The 22579-nt window shown below is 42.8% G+C and overlaps 2 protein-coding genes across 4 annotated transcripts in view; one reads left to right on the top strand and one right to left on the bottom strand.

Annotated features, from left to right (window-relative positions):
* Positions 1–463: 463 nt before the first annotated feature.
* On the bottom strand, positions 464–8392 carry TRMT5 (tRNA methyltransferase 5). The gene is made up of 5 exons (XM_030451565.1): positions 8356–8392; positions 5644–6284; positions 5111–5235; positions 2942–3590; positions 464–2063 (listed from the first exon to the last, which is right to left on the bottom strand). The coding sequence occupies exons 1-5, from the start codon at positions 8358–8360 to the stop codon at positions 1999–2001; spliced, it is 1485 nt and encodes a 494-aa protein (XP_030307425.1). The 5' UTR covers positions 8361–8392; the 3' UTR covers positions 464–1998.
* Positions 8393–8511: 119 nt separating this feature from the next.
* The window catches only part of SLC38A6 (solute carrier family 38 member 6), a 42287-nt gene continuing 28219 nt past the window's right edge, over positions 8512–22579 (top strand). The window contains exons 1-5 of one of the 3 annotated variants that reach the window (XM_030452183.1): positions 8512–8609; positions 9455–9576; positions 10323–10396; positions 14544–14596; positions 17409–17448. In XM_030452183.1, the coding sequence (XP_030308043.1) occupies positions 9503–9576; positions 10323–10396; positions 14544–14596; positions 17409–17448 (241 nt within the window). In that variant the 5' untranslated portion in view covers positions 8512–8609; positions 9455–9502. Of the gene's footprint in view, positions 8681–8848; positions 8859–9454; positions 9577–10322; positions 10397–14543; positions 14597–17408; positions 17449–22579 lie in introns of those variants that run through there. The other 2 variants (XM_030452181.1, XM_030452182.1) reach the window with 2 other exon arrangements.

Genomic DNA, 22579 nt, shown 5'->3' with positions numbered 1-22579 from the left:
CCCTCATGCACCTTGTCTGCACGCCCAGACTGTGTTAGTTACCCTTTGTTATTTCATGTGGAAGGGTTCTATGCAAAGTGGCAACTGTGCAGAAATATGAAAAAAATCCAACCCTGGTTAGGAGCAGAGCTCCATGGAGCCCCCTGACTGGCAGCTGATGTGCTGTGGATGTCACCATGGCATTCAATCCTTGTGCTAACAGAACTTTGAGGAACAAAAATCCTCCCCTGCCCTGGGATACTTCAGTCACGTGCTGAAAATCAAGAGTTTCCATCACTGACCTGCTGAACACAAAAATGGTGAGCAAAGCCAGGTTTCTGTGAGTGCAGTGGTGCTGAGAAGCCCTAAATTCAGCCTGTGGGGCAACACTCATGGCCAAAGAGCCCTCTGGTCTCCAGCTGTAAAGTCAGTGTAGGTCCCAACGCCTGCTGCAGTAGTGCCCCAGGGCCTTACTTAAAGGGCCTTACAGCCACAGGAGAGTGCATGGAGGGTTCAGAAGAACAAGGGCAGCTTTCCAAGGCTGATGGGAGGCCCAGGGACACTGGTGTCAGGGGATGTGACAGGAGCAGTGATGGCATCACAGGTGGGGACAGCAGCCCAGCCCTTGCTCTCAGAGGAGCAGTGACGAGCAGGGCTGTGCCTGTCACTGACAGGAGGACAAACAGGTTAAAGCTGCTGCAAAACCATTTGATGTGCCAGTGGAGGAACAGGAGGGCTGGAGCAGCAGGCCGGGAGAGCAATATCTGTACCACTGCTTTCAGGATAGTAGGAGTGAGACATGATGATATCCCCCCCCCCCAGGTTGATAAATGCAATCCAGCAGTAACCAAGCTGTGAAGCAGCACAGAAGCTCTGGAGGCTGTAGCCACAGGAAAGGCTGGGACATGGAGCCACAAGCAAAACAAATTCACAGCCCTGGTGGTGTTTTGGGGAGAACCAGGACATGGGGATACAGTGACAGAGCCAGAGCAGCAGAGCCAGGGAAGGGTGACCAACATCTGGTGACCGAGTTGCTGGGCGTGAGCTTGGGCTGAGGGAAAATATCTGAAACTGAGAGGGTGATCCAAGTTCTCTGTCCAAATAAACTATTTGTGGTCGACGTTGCCCAACAATAGTTTGGATGGGTGAGAAAAGGAAATCAAAGGCAGAGGCTTCTCAAATCCCTGCAGAATACAGGCAGCCAGTCAGAGGGATGGCCCAGGGCTGGCAGCAGGGGTGCAGCCAGGAGGCAGGGGGAGAGCTGGACAAGGGCAGAGGCAGCATCACTGCAGAAGGAGGGGGGTTAAGGTCAGAGGATTCTTCAGTCAGGTGCTGGGTTTCAGCCCAGTGCTTCAACAGGAGTGTGTCCTTCATCTGCAACTTTGCAAATGGCACTGGAGTTTTCCCTGCTGTATCAATGGGCAATCACTAAGTTAGGAGTTGACTAATCCTTAATGAAACCTCAGTGTTAAAAAAAACCCTTTTTTACTCAAAAGCCCAGGAAGAAGTATACAAAATGGCTACATGGACCTTTCTGTACCTTGGATTAAATTTTTGAAAGGTTATCTTGCCTACACAAGAGCTTTGTGCATCTGCTAAGAGTAACCCAATATTCTTAAACACAGGAACCATCTGTCAGAGTGAATCCAGCACAAGGGTTATACAAGTTTTGACTGACCCCACAAAACATAACAATCAGCTTTAGCCACAAACCGCCCATTATCAAAACAGCACAGCATAAAACTAACACAGTCTGTGTCACTGATTACCATGGGGCAACAGAGAGCAGAAAAATACCAAAATACTATGATTAAAAAAAACCCAAACTGGTTAATTTTTTTTTTTTGTAGTCTGCTTATTGGTGCCACAATTAAAAGAAAAGGTAAAGGCAGGAAGCAAGATGCACAGGAGCACTGCACATCTCTGCAGGGTCATGTGTGTATGTGCTTCAAATAATTCAAAGGGTAAATCAGAGGTGTCCCTGGGTATGGATTATAATTAATAAGGTAACTCCAGTCTTCACCTTGGTAACCTTTCTTCTGAAAAATCTTTGCTGGTGCACAGACGTTTAGAGGCTGGTTTTGCTGGAAGAAGGTTAGAAAAGGTAAGTTATTTAATGTAAAGTAAGCGGATGGAACTAAACCATAAGCTGTGTTAATGCTTATGGGATTTAACAGGAAAGGAGTTAAAATCAGGATTAAGAGTGAGAAATTAAAACTGTTACAGCAACAAGGGGAGGGTCTTTACTTTGGACTTTTAAAAACCCTGTATGTGGCTACCATTTTTAACCTACATCTTGGTGCTACCCAACAGCAGCATAAAAAGTAGGTTTCAAGTAATTAAAGCTTTATCAAAACATCCTCTGCTCCAGTTCATCTATCTGCAGACTGAAAGCCTCCACTCTTCTTCTCTCATCATGTAGCACAAAGCCTAAGATCACTGAAACCAGCTAGCACCTACAAATACTTCAAATGACCAGCTATGAAAAAAAAAAGAGGATGAAATTGAACATTAGAATATCTACATCTCAATTACATTGTACAGAACCAGATTCTGCTGGTGGTGCGAGTCCAGACCTTAAGAGAGTCTGTGCAAGCATGAAAAAGGAGGTCAGAACTAGGACCAGTCCCTTGCCGTTCTACCCTGGGTGAAAATGAAGCTCCAGTTCTCAAGTATTTACCTCACAGAATGTCTGCTTGATGTTCAATACCCCATCCTCCCTGGGCACACAACCTAAGGCTTGAAGGTCTGCTTTGTGGCCTGTGGGATCATCCTCCCCAGTCCACCATCTTCTCTGTGAAGGTTCATGCTGGGATCAGAGGAGCAGACTCCTGTTCCCCACAGCACAGAATCCCTGTCACATGGCTGAGGTGGCCCACAGGGATGACAAGGTGGGACCAGCCTCAGAAACAAAAAGGCACAGCCTGGAATCCAAGTGCCACCTTGGAGGGTTCTTCCTTACCTTCATCAGGGCAGGGCCTCTTGTACAGCACGTCTGCTGGGATCTGGAAACTGATGCACAGCATCTCCTTGTTTGGGGCAACGTTTCTGACCAGGTAGGTGGAACAGTGTCCATCCAAGGAGGTTCCCAGAGAAGCCTCAGCTCGCTCCTGAATATCTTTGGCTGGGTCCTTGTGTTTGGAGAAACCATAGCAGTGCACCGTGGGAAGGCCAGCAGTGCTGCAGGGCTCCCCAACTAAAAGATGCCTGAAAACATCCAGAAATTCAACAGCCAAAGCTGGCAAATTCATGACTATGTGAAAAGAGGTTTTCTGTTCTTCTTTCCAAAGCTCTTTACTCAGTTCTTCTCTTACAGGCCCCAGGAGGAAGTCCCTGCCATCCATATTGAAGGCTTTTATTTTGTTGGCTACTTTGTTCAGTTTGCAGTTGTGCAGGAGCCAGCTGTAGGACTCAGGATTGAGGTCATTTGCAAACACTTGGCATTTCTTCTTTGCTGCTGGGATAGCAAAAGGCCCAATCCCAGCAAAGACATCAAAAAGAACATCACCAGGCTTCAAAAGCTCAACGATACGGCTGTGTTCTGTGGAAAGACGTGGGTTCCAGTAGACTTTAGAGAAGTCCAGTTCATATACAGTATTATTTTCTTTGACCTGAAAGTTCAGAACATTTGGTTAAACCTCTGTGCTCAAATTCCAGACATGTTTTAAGTGTTACCAGTAATTAAAACAGCTCGAAACCAAGGTGCTTTATCAAAAGGTAATGTGTATATTGACATTTCTCCCATTAGCAGTACATATGGATCCTGTGTGAACAGCTCCAGTCATCAGAAATACCACAAGGAATGTTCCAGCTGTCAATCCAGATGGATGGCTTATGAATGTCTCAATCACCAGGTGGAAATAAGCAGTAACTTAAAATGACCATGAAAACAAAACTATCTGAGGCTTTTCTAAAGCTTTGTGGCTGGCTGACAACTCCTTTATTGAAAGCAGACCTTGGGAAGATGCCTCAAGCCCTTTAGCAGAGTCCATGGAGTAAATAAGTGTCTGAAAATGACACAAGAGCACAAGAAAGGCAGCAGCCAGCCAAGGTCAAAGCCACTGGGAGACAGTTCTGCAGCATGAAAAAATACTGTGTTTTATCTCTTCAGGTGACAGAGTCTGGAAGCTGATCCAAACCCAAACTTCAGGGTGACCACTATCTCAAAAACAGACTTAAGAAGTTTAAAAGTATTTATTCAGATGATAGTGGGATTCCAGGTAACACTCACTTTGCACCATCATGCTTGAATTGTGTGACTCCAAAGGAATGAAACTTTGGGTCCAAATCACTGCATCATTTGCTTTGCCAGCAAGAAACACCCTGAGGTGTAGCTGCACTCCTGGGTGTGCTGGATGTAATGCTTAATGAGCCAACACCCTCTGTGGAACATTTGATTGTTATTCCTTGAGGATTCAAACACCATCTCTGTACAAGGTGTTCTACCAACCTATTCAAACCTTTTTATTTGGTAATTTAATGCTTTATTTTCTAAAAGGGTAAAACTGATAAGTTAGGAAAAATATTTTTTGGTCAAACCAGTGGCCAAGCTTCCAGGTAAAGACAAGAAACCCTACATGAAGAATGCTAAGTGGCCATTACACAGTGCTCTTCACACCTGAAAAATGTCAAGACAGAGGAGAGATGAGGTTTCCCTTGCTGCTGACAAAAGGAAAAAGGCAAAGGCAAAATCCTGCCTTAGTAGCAAAGCCAGAATCCTTACAAACAGAGTCTTATGTTCTGCACCAGCTACACACAAGGCTTCATGAAGTCAAAAAACAGCAGTTTCTTATAGCTAATCTACTAAATATTTTGGCTCTAGAGTGAGAAACACCCCCCACTACAAGTTTGTAATTAGTGTTTCTGTAAGAAACCTTTCCTTCAGCTGCTTTTACATGTCTAGAATTAGAATGAAAACTCCCTTTGATGATCCCTGCAGTTGTGAGGTTGCTCTTGGCAGACCAGGACAAATGAAGGCAGAAGTAACCATCAAGCCACAGTCTGTCTGAAAGGGGGAGGGCACTGTGCAAAGGAATGGTCCTGATAGCATCTCTTCATCTCATCTTCCCAGGAAATGCCTTTGGGCTTTGGCATATTGAATTTAAAATATCAGGGGTAAAAAAGGCTGTACCTTGGTTACCAGGTTGCTCTCCCCAGCAAGCACTTCCATTTGGAAGTTTCTGTACGTGCTGTCAATGATGTTGGTTTTATTCACTACACAGGTGACTCCTGGATTCTTGTCAATTATAACCTGGCCTGAAAAAAGAGGGCAAAAGTTATTTTGGTTGAAGGACTAGCAAGCAACCTCTGACTGTTCTACAAAGATACAGACACTGATGATAACAGTTAAGTTTACTGAACTAGGCACGTATTAAACAGCCTTCCTCAAATGATTCAGGGCTGCAGGGATGAGGTCTTTCTGAGGCACACACCTCTCCCTGACCCAAAGCTCAGTGAGGTGAGGCCACAGGTACAGTGAGAGAACCTTGCCTTCTGCACATCAGCACAAGGCTGTTGGAAGTCAAAAGACAAAAGGATGAAAAGCACCCACAATTTTTCCTTGTATAAGTGCTAAGGTATCATTGGAGTAATTGCTAAAATACATGGAAATATATAGGAAATAAACAAAACAGGTTTTTTTTTGAGCAGGGTTGTTTCACCTACCAATCAAATGCCTGTATGGCAGCTGATGATCTCTAAGATTCAAGTGAGCTATGTGACCAACACGGCTGAATCCAGAGGTGACATCCTGACCTTCAGGAAGGACTGCTCCTAGGATCTCCTCCGACTTGAAGTTCTCATAAGTCAGCTCGAGGTTATACTTGGACACCTGGGGGCAAACCCCAAGCTGTTTTAATACCTCTTGCTCTGGTTCTCCCAGTGAGAATTCTGGTAGTTTATGAGGGTCCAAAAGAAGAAACCTACTGTCCTCATTCTCTGGATCCTCAACCACTCTCTTGAGGCCAGGACGCTGCAGCACTGTGTGTTTTAGGGACTTTAGCAAAGTATTCACAAGTTCTTTCTTGACTTTGAGGGCTGGAACAACAACTGTCCTCTTGAAAGCTTCTCTGTTGAGCTGTGTCATCCCACGCACTTCGGGATGTGGTGAGTAGAGTTCTAGATGAGTTTTATCCTCCACGGTTTCAGGCATGGTAAAAAAACTGGTTTTTTTTACTCCCATAAAGAGACCAGGTATTCTGCCAGAATATTGCATCCAAACTGCTGGAAATGATGGATTTGATGCAGCTGTCCTAAAATTATTAGTTTTCAGTAGTCTGGCAGAGTATCCAAATCTCCATAAACTCCTAGAAGAGAAATTATTCATTTTATAGACATTATGTAATCATGCCCTTAAAAAAGGCTGCAAATCACATGGATTTGCCATTCCCTTAGAACCAGAATTTCCATCTGTACCAAACAATTCACAATAGGTCAGTAAAGCTCTTTGTTATGAATTACACACTATGAATTTCTGGCCTTTTGCAGATTTATTTTTAGCCTTAAACATTAACTAACTTTCAGCAGAGAGATAATTCCCCCCTTGCCAAAAAACACAATGACCTGCCTTTGTTCTAATAAATGTGATACTAATCCCTGTAAGCCAAATGGAAAAACTTCTACTGTCCTGATCCTACTGCTGGATCTCTTCTGTCTCTAATAAAAGTCATTACCAAGCAGTGCTTTCCAGGGAACAGTTATTAGAGACAGTGGTCATAATCACTCTTCAGCAATTTCTGCCTCCTGTACCCCAGTGGTAAGGGGTTACACACTCCATGTCTTTGCTCCACATGCTGCGTGCCAAGAAGGCCAAGAATTAAATGCAGGATTCCCCTAAAGGTACAAAGAAGCATTAGTAATGTCTGTCCAGGCAACTGAACCCCTCTCCACAGCTCATTCATAGGATGAGGACTTGAAAAGTAGCTTTAGGCTTCTCTAAATGGTTTCCTCCACTAGAGACAGTCCAAAAAGGCCCAACTTTTCTGACCCTGGATCTGGGCAGGAATTGATGGTTTCGGTAGTGTGTGAGGCTGACACTTCTGTCTTCTTGGGAAGTTTTTTTTTTCAGTGCTGAGGTTTGACAGGAGAGATACAAACTATCTCTGAAAGGAAACCAATTTATTTGCTTGCCTCAGACCCCTGCATCCTGAGGTATGGGGCTGCTGCCATCCTTCAGGGTGCCAAGCCACGCTGTTTCTTCTTCCCAAAGGATCCTATGAGGAGAGGCTGAGGGAGCTGGGGGTGTTCAACCTGGAGAAGAGGAGGCTCAGGGGAGACCTCATCACTCTCTGCAACTCCCTGAAAGGAGGTTGGAGCCAGGGGGGGGTTGGGCTCTTTTCCCAGGCAACTCTCAGCAAGACAAGAGGGCAGGGTCTCAAGTTGTGCCAGGGGAGGTTTAGGTTGGAGATGAGAAAGAATTTCTTTCTGGAGAGGGTGATCAGGCATTGGAATGGGCTGCCCAGGGAAGTAGTGGATTCTCCGTGTCTGGAGATATTTCAAAAGAGCCTGGATGTGGCACTGAGTGCCATGGGCTGGGAACTGCAGTGGGAGTGGATCAAGGGTTGGACTTGATGATCTCTGAGGTCCCTTCCAACCCAGACAATTCTGTGATTCTATGCTCTGTGCCCCAGCCCTACCCAAGCTGTCCCTGCTCCTGTCCTCCCATCCCCACCCATCCCAGCTCCTCACTGGGACTCCCTACATCTCCCAGCTCATTACCCTACACCAAAAGTTTTTGGCAAAGCACACCTCCTCTCCCAGCTGCCTCAAAACCAAACATAACATTCTTCACTGGATGCTACAGAGGAGAAAGACTCACCCAGAGCATCCCAGTGCTTTTCTTAGGCGTTCCCCTTCTCCCTAGCTGGAAGCTGCTGGCCTGGCTCGCATGGATGAGCCCGCCAGACGCCAAAAGCCCCCACGGTGGGTCTGGCTGGAGGACATTTTCCTTTTGCTCTGCCTTTCCCTCCTCACCAGGATCCCCCTTGCCCCCATCCTTCCCTCAGAGAGAGAGCGGGGAGCTCCACCAGCAACACCGGGCACCCCGCATGGAGATCCCCGACAGGGGTGGGGGAGGTGTCACAGAGGTGCCGGCCAGGCTTCTCCCGGGGAAGACACCCCCGGAAGGCATGGAGCGAGGGACGTAGTGCGGGGGCCTCTCCGGTGCCCTGAGAGGAGCCGGGCTGGCAGCCGCCACCTCAGATCCACAGCGGCCTGTGCCGGGGTGTGTGTCTGTGTGTGTCTGTGGCGTGTGTGTGTGTGCAAGGCCCACCCGGGGTGGCCAAGGCCGCGTTGGGGCCCCCCCGATCCCTCAGGCCGCAGCCGGGGCCGCACCGTTGCCATGGCGACCGCTCCCCCTCCCCGAGCCCCCGCCCTCACCTCATGCCGAGCCCCGCCGCGCGCCCCGGCGCCCTCCTACGTCACTCCTCGTGACGCCACACAGCGGCGCCGCGCGGAGAGGGGTGGGCGGGGCTCAGAGCACAGGCCACGCCCACTCCCACGCAAGCTCCGCCCCCCAGCGGTAGCCCCGCCCCCTCCTGCGCTCCCCTCAGCATTGGGGCGCGGGGAGATGGCGGCGGCACCGCGGGGGTCCGGGCGGCTCCGGGTCGAACCGGGCTGGTACCTGTCCGCCCGTGAGCAGCAAGAGGAGGAGGCGGAGGAGGACGGGGAGTCCGTCCCGCTATTGCCGCCGCCGCCGGGCAGCGTGCGTGTGAGGGAGCGAGTGGGGAGGGGCGGCTCTGAGGGAACCGCGGGGCTGCCCAGGCCCGCTCCGGCGGCGGAGGGGGGTGGCTTGGCTCGGTTTGGTTCGGGTTGGGTTTCTCAGGGGCTGTGTCTGTCACGGCAGTCCCCGTCCCCGCGGTTTGGCGCTCCCCGGCCGGGAGGTTTGTGCGGGAGCTGCCCCCGGGCGCGCTCGGTTTTGAGGAGAAAGTTCGGGGAGGGTGGCCCGGTCCGGCCCGGGGAGGTATCAGGAGGGAACCTCGGTCTCAGAGGGTGGTTGGCTCGATGGAACTTGGCCGAGTGGGGAGGAGCGGGGCCGGGGGGGACGGCTACTGGGGATGGCAGCGGGCAGGGGTGCGGAACACCGGGGCTTGGAGCTGGACATCGGTTCCTGGTGTTTCTTCTGATGGTTTCGGTGCTTGGGTTTCACAGCTCTCGGGAGTGCAGACTTTGCCCCTCGCCCCTGCAGGGAGCACGCAGGGGTTGAGGCTGCTGTGAAACATAAGCCTGGGCTGCGCTCTTTTTGTGCTCTTCTGTCGCCCTGCTCGAAGGTTGGAGACCTCGTGAGAGCTCTGTGGGGGAGAGCATCGTGTTGTTCTATAGGCATGAGGGTTTGCCTGGTCTTGGCAATGAGAAAAGAGATTTTCTGATTTAGATGAGGGAAGGGAAAGTTGACTCTTTAACCTTCCCTTAAGTTTTCTCCCTTGAAAAGCTGAAGCACCTCTTGTAGTAACTGCACTTTGTTTTGCCCTTTTCACAGAATCCTTCAAATCGTGGCTCTTCCTTTGGCTTCTCAGTGTTTAATTTAATGAATGCAATCATGGGAGCTGGGATACTTGGCTTGTCCTATGCTATGGCCCACACAGGGATCATTGGGTTTAGGTAAGTTTGGTTTTTATGTGCATTTATTTTTGAACTCAGCTGGTAGTTTTAAATGGAACAGATTACTAAGACTTCTGTGCAAAGGCTGGGGAAGAAGTAAAGAGCTTGGTGCTTTTAGACATTGTTGAATGTGATCTTCCCCTTTGGTTCGGTCATTCAGGTCTGGCCTAACATTAGCACTGCCCAGACATTGCATTAAATTGCCACATGGTGGCAATTTCTTGGCCATTATTCCTAATAGATCGATACATGTCAAAGCTGCTCTCTCCCTTAATTTAGGAAATGGCCTTTCTGAAGTAGCCTGGCTAAGTATCTGAAAACTGAATAATCTTGTGCTTTTTTTTTTTGCCCTTCTGCTTGCTGTCCATGCTGACCTAGGGATAATAGGGCCAAAGTCACCAGAATTGTCACTTTGTACAATTTTCCAAGCATTAGATTCACTTAATTAGAAAATGCATACTTGTTTGTGTGTGTAAACACACAAACTCCTGTGTTTATGTGCTCTTTGTTATACTCTTAACACTTAACTTGCAAATAAGAAGTGGAACTTCACAAGTAATGGGAAGGCCAGAGACTTATGAGCCATAGTCAGCAGACAGAAGCCATAAAATGAGGAAATCCTGTCTTGTAGCTTACTTCTTGCAGAAGTAGCATTCTTAAAGATAGAAAGTGCAAAGTACTGTAAAACTGTTTAATTAAAGAATAATTAAATTATTAATTAAATTGAATATTTTGTGGTTTTTCAGTATCTTGCTGCTGATTGTTGCCAGCCTTGCTTCTTATTCTGTATTTCTTCTGCTGAGTATGTGCACTCAGACTGGTAAGTGAGAAGGATTTGTCTATATCAGTGATCTCTGAAATACTTCCTCACTTATATCACAAAGATAAGACCCAGTATAGTTATAATTAACAGCATGCTGGCACATAGCCTCATCCAATTCAGTGATGCTGAAACATTTACTATGTAAATATTGCTATTTGCCATTTCAAAATACAATTTTGAAACTTCTGGTGGAAGTCAGTGCCAAAGTGACTGGCTTCAGTTTTAATTTTTTTTTTTTTCAAAATGCATCTCCAAAAAGATAGACCCTGTATTTCTGTAGCAACATTGTTTTGGTGCTGGCTGGGCCAGGCTGCTTGAATGTGAACTGTTGCTTTTGATGAAGGCTTAAGAGCATCTGAAATAGCAAACTGGCATTCTTGTGCTTGTAATTAATTATTATTTGAAATGGATACCTTTCAGGTTTTGTGATCATACTGGGTTATAGTAATTCTGACAGTGCTTTATAGAGGCAGGATTTTAAAGTGGTTTTGATACTGAATGAGAGGTCATCTTGCAGTCCTTAGAAATGTCAGTGCTCTGAGGATGTTGAAGCAGTAGATTCCAATATCTGCAATCTGATCTGCTGATGCTTTAATTCTTGCTTCTTTTGAATGCTCCTGAAACAACTGACTGGTTCCTTAAGTTTTCATATACAAAGATCACCTCAGAGCAGGAAGTCTCCATCTCTTTCACCCACCTGGTTATTGTTTCCCTCTCATCTGTTTCCCTCTCTTTTCAGAGGTTTTGGGAGAAAGCTTCCGTTTCCTTCCCTGTTGGCTTTGTTTTCTGTAGCTAGCTTTGGACTCTCAGATGATTGCTTCCTGGGTCTTCTTAGATCTGCTGCTCCTGTCTTCACCTGTTGAGTGATCTTCATTCATTCTTTAAAAATATTCTTCAGAGGTAGGGTTACTTTAATGATTGATAACTGTTGGCTGCTTGATGATTTGGGGCTGAGTCTTTGGTATTTCTTTTTGTCCTCTTGGAATTCTGCTTGTAAGAAAGGAATCAAAACCTGAAATAAGTAGCTAGTAAGATGCACAAGCATAAAAAGGGAAGCTTGAAATAATGTATTATGATCTTTATTTACTTTATTTGAGCTGAATTTTCTCTGTTGCCTGAGCACTGAATGTTATTATATTGTTGTCTGGTAAAGTAATAATTTAAGAGATTCCCCCAAAAGAACTGCTGATGGGGAGGGAAAACTAGGGATTTAAGCTTTTTGAAATACATAAAGTTTTGATGTTTTAAACTTAAAAACTTAAATGGTTTGAACTCCTCAGTAGCTGTCCAAAGGCAACATTCTTTTAAAACACACAACTGAAAGCAAGGAATAGCACTGAGATGACAGGATGAAGTATTTCTTTTGTCTGAAACCAGCATTTTAAAGCTAATAATGAGTTATGACTTAATTTTGACAGATAATGCTGGCACCAGAATTATGTCTAGATAAGACAGCTGCATTTGGGATCTTCTATTAAAAAAAAAAAAAATAAAATAAGATTACCCTTCAAATTATCTTTACTACAATTACTGTAAACTGTTAAAAAAGGTTTATGGTAGGTAGCATTTCAACTTTTATTTGGACTGTTGTCTTTCAGAAGTGAGAAGTATGCACTACTGGACCTTGACAAAGTAAAATCTGTGTATGTCTTTGCTCCCAGAGTAGACAATTGAATATTTTCCTTTATGAAACCTGCATGCATTTGTGAACAACATTACATCAGCAAAATTAATACATGGCAAGGAACTGAAAATAAATTTTAGAAGTTTTATATTAAAAATGAGCTAAAATAATTTAAAGGGTGAAGAACAAAAACCTTTGAAAGTGTTTGTAAGATATTCATTCAGGTATTCAAATAAATAAAAATAATTCTAAGAAAGAGCTGACCTACAAAATACCTCCTGAAGTGGAAGCTCTAATATTAATTCCATTTTAAAGAGAACCAAGATTTGTTAAGCACAGGTATTTTAGTTGTAGCTTACAAGCTAAGAAGTGTCTTAATTTTTAAATTATTATGGTCTGGACTTTGATGTAATCAGATTGTTTTGTGTGGACCAAAATGCTTGGCAAAAACAGTACTCCCAGGTGTCAAATGTTAGATTTGGATTAGTTTTTCTCCTGGTGTTAATTCTGTAGAACCTATGTCAACTTCAGCTGAAAAAGGATAAGGTTACTCTGTGCAGCAGAGGAACTGGGGCTTTAAGTGGGTTGTACTTTCATGTTTTATGGCTTTTATTTTTCTTTTCATTTTCTGATTTAGTCATGTGTACTATATGCCAATTTCACTTTGCATACAAGTGGGTAATTTCCATTTAGTCTTAATAACATAATAGAGATCCAGCCAATCAGGCAGAACTTGTTTATACCAATTGTGCTTAATATTTTATTCCATGTAGTTTTGAAATTGCAGGAGTAATGTGATTAAGTATGAGTGTTCACAGGACTAAATTGATTACAAAAACAAAGTTTCTAGAGGAAATATTCTAAGGTCTCATATTGCTGTTCTGGGATTGTGTGGGAAATGTAGTTCTCTTTGTTGGTAACTCTTTAGATATTTGTTCCCATATGATAAAAAAAGCTCTTCCCTAAATATATTTAGCATTTTGCTGCTCTTTTTTTTTTAATTGCTGTTGGAGATGGCCTTCTAAAAATTTTTTTTTCATTGTGATCAACCACTTTATAAATACAAATTTAAGAATTATAATGTCTATTATAGACAGTAATGTCTATTATGGCTTACATCTTATTTAATTATATCTATATGTAAATTGTATCAGTGTAACAGCAGATGTAAGAGATCAGTTTAGGTTTATGCTGTGAGTTGACTCCCTCAGTTGATTTTGTCCTTTATTTTGTCATAGCAAAATTGGTGTCAGCAGTGTAAAGCAGAAGTGGAAATACTGCCTTTGAGAAAGTCATATGAGAAAAGTAATGAAGTTTTTTGTGTGTGTGTGGTGGGGTTTGGTTTTTTGTTTCTCCTTTGGAGCCTTTTTCTGACTGTGTGCAGAACTTGGGTGAAATAAAACCACCTCAGCTTGGGCAGTTGGCAGTCTGAGGGCTCCAGTCCTGTCATCTGATCCCTGTGGCTCCCAGGTCTTGTTTCATTTATTTCAGTGGGACCTCACTCAGGTGTGAAGGTCTGGCCCCTGCAGCTCAAATTGCAGAGCTGGGCCCTAAATTAAGATGTGACAGGAGAAGAAGCAGTACCAAGCAGAGACAAGGAAGAGAAAGCAGGCATTGGGACAATAAAATTATGTGGGTTTGGGTTTAATTTTACCCTTTGAGGTATTTACAGCTGCGGGCTGTTTTATTATACACTGAGAAAGTGAGTGGTATTTCTCAGAAAACTTTCATCTTTTTGGTATCACTCACGTTTCTACTAACAAAATACAGAGCAACAATGAAAGACTTTAATATGACTTCCTTCTCTCTGAGGAGGAATTGGTTTGAGTTACCACCAATATTAGAAGTGAGCTTCAGCTACAATTCAACAACAGCACACAGGAAAGCACAGGCTATTTTAATGTCATTATGTCAGTCAGCTGCAGGTAAGGGCAGGATTTTCTTTTGGTTTTGCTTTTGCTTTGGTGTGTTTTTAGTAGATTTCAACAAGGGATGGTGTTTACCTTCAGCTTGCTTGAAAATAAATAGTGCTGAGTTTTTAAAAGGTGACCAGCTGGTGACTGATGTTTATATTCATAGAAAGATGAAAACGAAGCCTCTGTTGTTGTCATAGTTAAAAGATGTGCAGCCTTTGAACAAATAAAATATGAGACTATCTTGTATCTAATTGCTGCAGCTAATTTCAGAATTCCTCACTTGGAAAAATCTTTGGAAGAAGGCAGTTTGCCATTAATGTTGTATAGTTAGTATTTTAGTATTTCTAATACTAAACTGAGTTTCTGGAGAGTCTGAATGGTTGAGCATATAGCTGTATTTTGTAGCAGGAGTACAGGTGTCAATAAAAGCTCTTTTATACTATATATATTTATACTATAAAATAGTCTTCTTCTGTCCTGAATTGCATTAATTTACAAAGAGAAAAAGAGGCAAAGCTAGAGCTTTCAAATTATTTTGAAGTTAAATATATTAAATATATTTTAGCTTTTTTTTTTTTTTTTCTTAATTCCCCCATACTAACAGCTGTCACTACGTATGAAGACCTTGGGCTATTTGCATTTGGATCAGCTGGAAAGGTGAGCATTTATTTTGATCTGTGTATTTTTCTTCTTGATGCTTCTGATATGTAACTGCTTTTTACATAGTAAAGAGTTGTAAACAAAATAAGTAATATAATTACATCTTAGTCTACAGAAAAATTCATTACATTCATTAGCATAAAATAGAGATCTAAGGTAATTGTTTATGTAGTTTCTACATTAGGAATAAATAAGAGCATGTGTAATGCACGTTTTTTCTTTAATTTTATTTTGTTTTATAAGCTTTCCAGATTAATGTGTTTTTCTTGTTTGAACTTTTGATTAAAAAACAAACAACAAAAAACCCAACCAAAACAAAAAAAGCCCACCTGCAAAGTAACCTTTTTTGGCATAAGAGTAATCAGCATGTAAGATGTGACTTTCAGTGGTGTGTACTGAATCTTTTTCCTGATAATCAGTGTTGTCCAGTAACACTGAGTGCACAGGAAATGCTGCTGGTGAATACCACACATTTGCACAATATTAAGCACTTCCATGCTCTGTGTTTCAGTTACACAACACTAAAAGCAGATTTTACCACACAGAAGTGAGATTTTAATGGTTTGCTGAAGCAATGTAGTTTTTTAAGAAATCAGGACTGCTTAACAGAGTGGAGTCTAATTACTTAGGTTTTAAGTGTCACTGAGAATTGCATCTGAGCCATGAGGTGTTTGTAAGACTTCCATTAGCATTACTAAGCAGATAGGAGTGCAGTCTGTGAGGATCAATATTTATTGATCAAAGTTAAGATGGGATCTACCTCGAGATGATAAAACTCGGTATTAGCAAGGTATGAAAAGAAATAATTTTTTTTACAGAAGCTGTTCTCTGCACATTAACCACAAGCCATTAGATGCACAAGTTCTAGAAATGGAGAACTTCAGGAGATCCTAAAATATGCCTTAGCCTGCTTTTGCTCTGAACCTGAGCTGAACATGCATAAACCACTCTTGGCAGACACTCGTCTAATCTGTTATTTAGAAGCTCAAACGAAGGAGATTTCACAGCATCACTACGTAGTCACCATCAGTATTTTTTTTATATCCTCCTAATGCACATTTTCATAATTTTCAGTTTAAATAACTTGTGTTAAAAATTATCTGGTCCTTTATTTTCAGTGTACATGGAGAGCACTGGGTTATTTCTAGACTGGGAAGTTGTTGTTTCCATTAAATAATTAACCAAAGCTTTCCTGATGATCTGACATTTTTTGGAAAGCTCATCTTTCATCTTGAAGTATTCTTGGTATTTGGACACCTTTCTTAAAACTTGCCTGCAAAATGGAGCACAGTAAGCTGTGCTGGGAACTCACAGTGACAAGAAGATTAACTGTCCCCTGTTAGATAGAGTCTGGCTGGTAATATGTCCCAAAACAAGACTGGCTGTTTCTGTGGGTGCATCAGGCTACTGATTGTGTTATCCCTGAGTATTTTCTCTCTTTGCAATCTAATAATTGTAACTCATATATTTGAGGTCTGCTTCCTGAATGCATTGCTTTTATTTGATCTTGTTGATTTTTGGATTTTCCTGGTTTAGCACAAGCATTCTGAATCTAGTCCTGTCCCAGAACTCTCCTCACCTTAGTCAGTAACTAAATCATGGTGCTTTCTTTGTTGGGTTTTTTTGGTTTTTGCTTTTATTTTTTCTTTAAAATAGTACTTACTCTTTCTTCCCTAGAGTAATTTGCTGATGATACAGACTGACTGCTGTAGGACCTTGTTTGAATTTGGTATCTTAGGTTAACAGGGAACTCCTGGTTAACTGCTCAAGAAGTAGAGTACTTCCAGAATATTATGGGGATTTCCTGTCAAAAATATTTCTCTTGATTTTTGTGAGAATGGAGATTTTCTGCTATTGGAAGATTGCTGATTCTCCCTTTCCAAAGGAGTGAAGTACTTTTTTCCACCTATGGCAAATTGCAAGATACCATTTTTTTCTTCTTGTTTTCCTTTCCCTTGCAACTTTTAAACTGACTTTGAATTTTTTTTATTTGAATTTTATTCTCTAGCTGAGAAATTAGAAAAATGGCAACTCTGCTTTCAGATTTTACTCAAAAGTACTAATTAGCTTTTCTTCATGTAACTGATTTATATTTCAAGTTGACATAACGGTAGCACTCATGTAGGACCATCCTGTTAAATCAGGAAGAGCAGTGGGTTAAAAGAAAAGCTGTATTAGATGGTATGTTAGAACAGAACTGAAAGGAAATCCCTGGGAAGACTTTAGACACTTTTTTTTTTCAGTTGTAAGTTAATTCCTCGTTTAGACAAATATTTTATGAGCCTGTGATTTCTATGTCTGTATCAGTCCAGTATGAATAATGACAAATGCCAAAGAAGTCTATGTAGTTTTATCTTGTTTACAAGTTTAAAGGAATAATGATGTTCATGACAGTTAAAAATACTCCATTTTTTTGAGTGAGGAAGTAGCTTTTAAAAATCTCTGCTGTCTGTATTTTCAGAGGTGAATGATCAGTTTCATTTGTACTTACCTGATGTCAGAATGCACTTCCATGTTTTCAGTGATTTAAAACCTCATCTTCTGGAGAACACGCTTCACTCTGTAACTTCTCTTGCTTTCTCCCTGCAGTATTGTCAGGGAGATTTTTTTTCTTTTATATTCCTTTTAGATTGCATTGGTTTCCTTGTGTTAAACTCTTCAGTAAAGAGAAAATGCCCTTCCTTTCCATACTAGTTATCACTTCTACATCTGGTCTAAGATAATACATATGTGTTTTACGACTGCTATAGACATATGATTTCATTTATCCTTAACCCTTTCTACGGAAATTTATATTTTTTTTTTACAGATCCTTGTTGCAATTACAATAATTATCCAGAATATTGGAGGTAAGAAACTTCATGTGGTCAATATTAACCGCAGACACCAAAGACATTAATTAAATGAGAGTATTCTAAAGAGACTAATTAAAATGACAGAAAACTTAAAGAAAAGCTTTATGTCATCGTGTTAAGCAGGGTAGATGGAGGGACACGGGGGGGGAGGGAGGGGGTTGGATTGTTTTCCTGGTATTGCATGACAGGACATGGAGCACATCCATTATAGTTGACCTTGGTAATTGCAAGGGGCTGAGGAAGCATCATCATCTCTGCACTGTTCCATAAATTGCATCTGGTAGCTACATTTTATCACATCATGTGTTTTGGGTTTGTGCTGTTGGAACTTGCTTGTGCGTTTTAGGGATTTGTGTAACAGATGAATGTTTACTTAGCCCTGAAGTTTCATATGGTCTTTATTAATGGGAGCTTTTTTGTTGTTAGTTCAATACCTTGTGTTTTGGGAGGGTTGTTTAGTTTGCTGACTTTCACTGTGGGCTGGTAATCGATGTTGTCATGTGCTGGGCTCTTATTCTTACTTCCTTGGTGCATAAAACAATACAAAGACCACTACTATTATTTTATTAAAATAATAATCTAAGCACTTAAGATCTTACTCAGGTATTTTTCACATACTAGAAACTTATGAAGTACTAGTGTCCGTAAAAGTGAATTTTCTGAAATTAGACAGTGTCTAACAACAATTTTGGGTTTTTTTTACCTTAATTGGGTTGGCTGCTTTGAGGGATGAGGGAATTACATGAAAGTTCCCTCCTCTCTGTCCCTTACTCCCAAGAAGACAAATGTTCACATACACTGACAGAAGGAAACAGCATCCCAGTGCTGCTGTTCTTTCCTTTAGGGTTATATTGTAGAGCCCAGATAACACTTTGATTCCTGGGTTTTGTTATTACGTAGAGACCTAGAACTAGACCAAGTAATTGCTTTCATTATAAAATTGGAATCTTAAATTAAAAGCTCTAGTAATAAAACCTGCCCAATTTAAAAGGCTATAAAAACCCAAGCATTAATTTCAGGCTGGAATGAATGTATTAATTCCAAGATTAAGGATTATTTATTCACACAGATTTTACAATATATTCTGTAGCAATGAACATTTTTTTTTTTAATTTCCTTTCCCATACGAGTGGACCTCTAAATAAACAGTACTAGAGAAGGAAGGATACATAGTACAGGTTCTGGAGACTCTGGGATCATGTACAAGACTGGTCAAAGGAAATATGACTCTCATTTCTTCCTCATACCAGTTCATAACCTTCTCTGTGTAATTTTTAATAAAATTCAGCTCAGTAACTCTAGAGCCCCAAACTCATGCATATTATCAAACTACTTATTTTGTCTTCTGCAGTGGACTTCTTTGCCAACAAGTTGAGCCTTGTTTGCCAGCCGTTGGCTTTCTGTCTAGCCAGTTAAAAAGTAGGTTTTTGCAAGTTGAAACTCTTCTTTCAGATATTTTCACTGACCTCATTTTGATGGAAGCTTTCAAAAATCTGTTTTGGTTCTTCTGCTTCCAAGGGCTATAGCTTTCATGTAAGCAAATAGTAGTAGTTCATGCATCTGGTATGTTTTCTTGCAAAGATCATGTAGTTTCAAATGCACTGCAAAGAGAAAGCTGATTTTCCTTCTCTGAGGCAGTGTTAGTAGCACCAACACATGCCCCAGTCTGTGAGGAAGGGTGATCTGTGGAAACATGAGTTATAAATTGGGCCTCCCTGGCACCTTCTCTCATGCAGAAGATGTATTGTGCTGTCACTGCAAGGAGCTGTTGCAGCTTCTGTTTAGTATTCAGATTTTTGTTTGGGAACAGAGCTCCCAGCTGTGTTATTTCTCCCCTCAACAACTGCCTTTGGCAGAAGCTTGTGATGCTGCAGTCCAAGTCAGCAGAGCAGCACAGTGTCAGGAATCATCTTTGAAGTCAACTATACTGCGGGGTAGCAGGCTCTTTAAAAAAGAAAAAAACCCCAAAAAACCAGCAAAACAGAAAACTCAAAGAGGGATGGAGAGTTCTCTTCACATCTCATAAGCCTTGACACTTGAAGAAATGCATAGAAAGAAATTTTCTTTCTGGTCCATCTGCAGATTTTAAATGGGAGTGATGAGACTGGAGCATAGTTTGTCCTGAATGGGAGCCATGCAGTAGTTAAGTGTAAAACTACCCCTTCCCCTTGGTGCCCTTTGGTAGGTGTTCCCCTCTTTTTGTTCTTCTGGCCATTTGAAGGAGCCAGCAGCACTGTTGGGCAGACATCCAGACTCTGTCAACATCTCTAATTTCAGAGTAAAGCTAAAAATAAAATTGTTTTCTGTTACCTCCTCCATCATCAGACCTGCATACATTGCATCATCCAGTATCTTATTTCAGAAGTGATTGGAGAGCATGAGATAATGAATGATGGTTTGTGATTAAAATAAGCAGCTTTACTAGGGTTATTGTCACTCTCAGCATCTACTCTGGGCTTTTTTTAAAGTTTGGTCTGATCACTTCTAAAAATAATTCAGCTGAGGAAGTGATTTACATTCATTTGTGTTGCAGAGAGCTTTGTAGTAGTCATTTCAGTACAGTTATGCTTTCTCATTTTTCATCTTTGCTTTCCTAAAACAGAAAGCCTAGGGTGCAAATTTGAATTTGGCAGCCTAATTGTATACAGTTATAGATTTGTGTAGGTAAGGGAGTTTATTTTTCTACTAGCAGGATACCCAAAGAAGAGAAAAACATTTTTGTACAACCACAGGTTCATCAAATTTGGAATTCAAATGGTTATAAAAAATATTTCAAATACATTGCATGAAATTTTAACATCTATGTCTAATGTGAGTATACAACTTTCCTGTGGATTTTTAACTGTCTTCCAACACTTGTGTCACACTAAGTAACACAAATCATACACTAAAATCCATTTAAGTACAAAGGATTAAGTAAGGATGCATCAGGATAATGCGTTAACTTTGCTATATCCAAATGCAAATAAGGCAGTCTTAAACACTGTGACTTACAGACTTTATAGAATGTATACAGAATCCTAGTTAAAAATTGAGAGTGTTTGCCTAGCTTTCCTTCCATCAGTATCTACTTGTTCTTGCAGTGTAGGTGTTTGTTAATAAAGTGAAACCAAGAGGTTGAATGGGATGGCCAGAGCTCCTTTTTTTATACTCTTCTATTTGTCAGTGTTTTGGCCCAGTCAAGGAGCTCTTTGATCTAAATAAGGAGTGATTAGTTACATGGGAACTGCCTTGTTCTTCAAAGAGCTGCTTAGTGTGTCTGTGGGGCTGCAGAATGGACACTAGAAAAGCAGCAGTCAAATTCCATGCTACCAGGCTGTGGCTTTGCTCATCCACTCCTGAGCCTTTTCTTTTGCCCCAGATCTCTAAACGGGGTGATCTTCCAAATGTCTATTTTGTGCCTGTTATGCAGACGAAGATCTTGGAGGATCTCAGACCTTCTCACCTCCGAGCTTAGGAAGGCTCCTCAGGGAAGTTGTGTGGCTGGAGGTGCAGAAGGAGCCGTGGAAAATGCTGGGTTACATGGCTCTTTATGTAATCCTTCCCAGGAGCAAGAGGAATTGGAATGAGTCCCTGCTATTGTTTTAATAGCCTGGTGCTTCTAGGAAGTGATGGATGAGGCACAGTGGGCCAAGGCCATGGCTCGGCAGTGTGCATCCCTTCCCCCCTCTCCTGCCAGGGAAGTTCTGCTCCCAAAGAGGGGGAGGAAGACTGGAATTTCTCCTCCTGGAATTGCCCCTCTCTGCGGATGCGGCTGAAAAGGAGGAGAGTTGCACAGCCCTGTGTCCCAGAGAAAACCGGCAGGAATCAGGAAGGGTATGTAATGAAGCTAGAGAGGGAATTATTTCAGCAAGGCTGGTGGAAAAAAGGGAGACAAGCACAATGAGGTATTGCACAAGAGCAGCTCTGAGGCTGTTGCCAACACCAACAAATCTTCAGCAGTGAGGTCTGGCGGGAAGCATGCGGGGAGTTTTACAGCAAACTCCTGCGGGCCAGGGGCTGGTACCAGCTGAAGGTCACTGCCGGGGGCAATGGGACCGGGCCCCAGGGCCGGGTGGCTGTGACACAGAACCTGCCGAGTGTGTCAGTTCGGTTATTGAAAAATGATTAGCAGCGGGATTAAGTGCAGCAGTAGGACCTGCAGTGCAGCCCCGCAGCACGGATGGACTGAGTGAGGGGCTGTGCAGCAGACTTCGGGTTTTTGATGGTGTCTGACAGTGGGCTGAGGCTTTCATGGGAGTTCTGGTACTGAGGATCCGAGTGAGGAGCCTGTCCTGGCTTGTACCCAAGGGATCACTGCCATCACTCTTCAGAACCGAGCTTTCCAGAGCTTAATTTGAGAAAGAATTATTTGTTTTCTAGTGTAAATACAGTTTAATTAAGTGCAATTTTTTTAACCGGTGCTTGTGGGTTTCATTTCAACATTCTGCAGTTACAATGTCCTCAAAGGTACGTGGTTTTCTTCTTTGTAAAATTAAGCCATGAAGAAAAGGCATTGTTGCTGTATCCCTGGAGTGCTGTTTTATCCTTAGGTCCGCCTCAGTGCCTCAGGCAGTAGAGAGAACTTTCAGGATTAGCATTCGGTTCTTTAGCTCCATTTTACGGCCTGCTAATACAGTCAGCGCGGTGGACAGCGCGCAGGAGCCCAGCTTTGAGTGCAATACGTGGGGCATTTACTCGGGGATAGTTGCTATTTCTCAAGCTCCGCGGCGCGCAGTCCCCGCTCCGCGGGCAGAGTGCGGGATGGCGGGGCCCGCGCTCCCCCTGCCGCCCGCTTCTGGCATCGCCGCCAGGGCCGCTTCCCGCGTCTCCCAACCTCCCGCCCTCAGCTCCCTTCCTCACACCCCCTGCGTGTGTGCTCCGTTCCGCACGACACCCCCTTTGCGGCTTCATTCCTGACACCCCCTTTGCTGCTTCATTCCGCACACCCCTTTTTTTCCCTGCTTTGTTCAGCACTTCCCCCGTCCTACACGCTTCATTCCGCGCACCGCCTTTTGCGTGCGTGTGAAGTGAACGATGCGGTGTTTAACTCCTGAGTGTGCCTGAGGAGGGGGTCACTGTGTGCTTTCTGTACTTAAAAATGCTGCGCATGGATTAAAAATACAACACTTTGTTTAATCGAATT

This window comes from Calypte anna, chromosome 5A, assembly GCF_003957555.1.
Source record: "Calypte anna isolate BGI_N300 chromosome 5A, bCalAnn1_v1.p, whole genome shotgun sequence".
Classification (NCBI taxonomy): Eukaryota; Metazoa; Chordata; class Aves; order Apodiformes; family Trochilidae; genus Calypte; species Calypte anna.
Note: the sequence above shows the minus strand (reverse complement) of the source record. Positions and strands in the feature narration are given on the sequence as shown.

What these genes read in the sequence shown, in the direction of transcription:
- TRMT5 (XM_030451565.1), bottom strand. An exon ending in GCCATACAGGCATTTGATTG is followed by an intron (nt 5,236 to 5,643) that starts GTAGGTGAAACA and finishes CTCTTTTTTCAG; the next exon opens with GCCAGGTTATAATTGACAAG. An exon ending in AGAGCAACCTGGTAACCAAG is followed by an intron (nt 3,591 to 5,110) that starts GTACAGCCTTTT and finishes CTGAACTTTCAG; the next exon opens with GTCAAAGAAAATAATACTGT.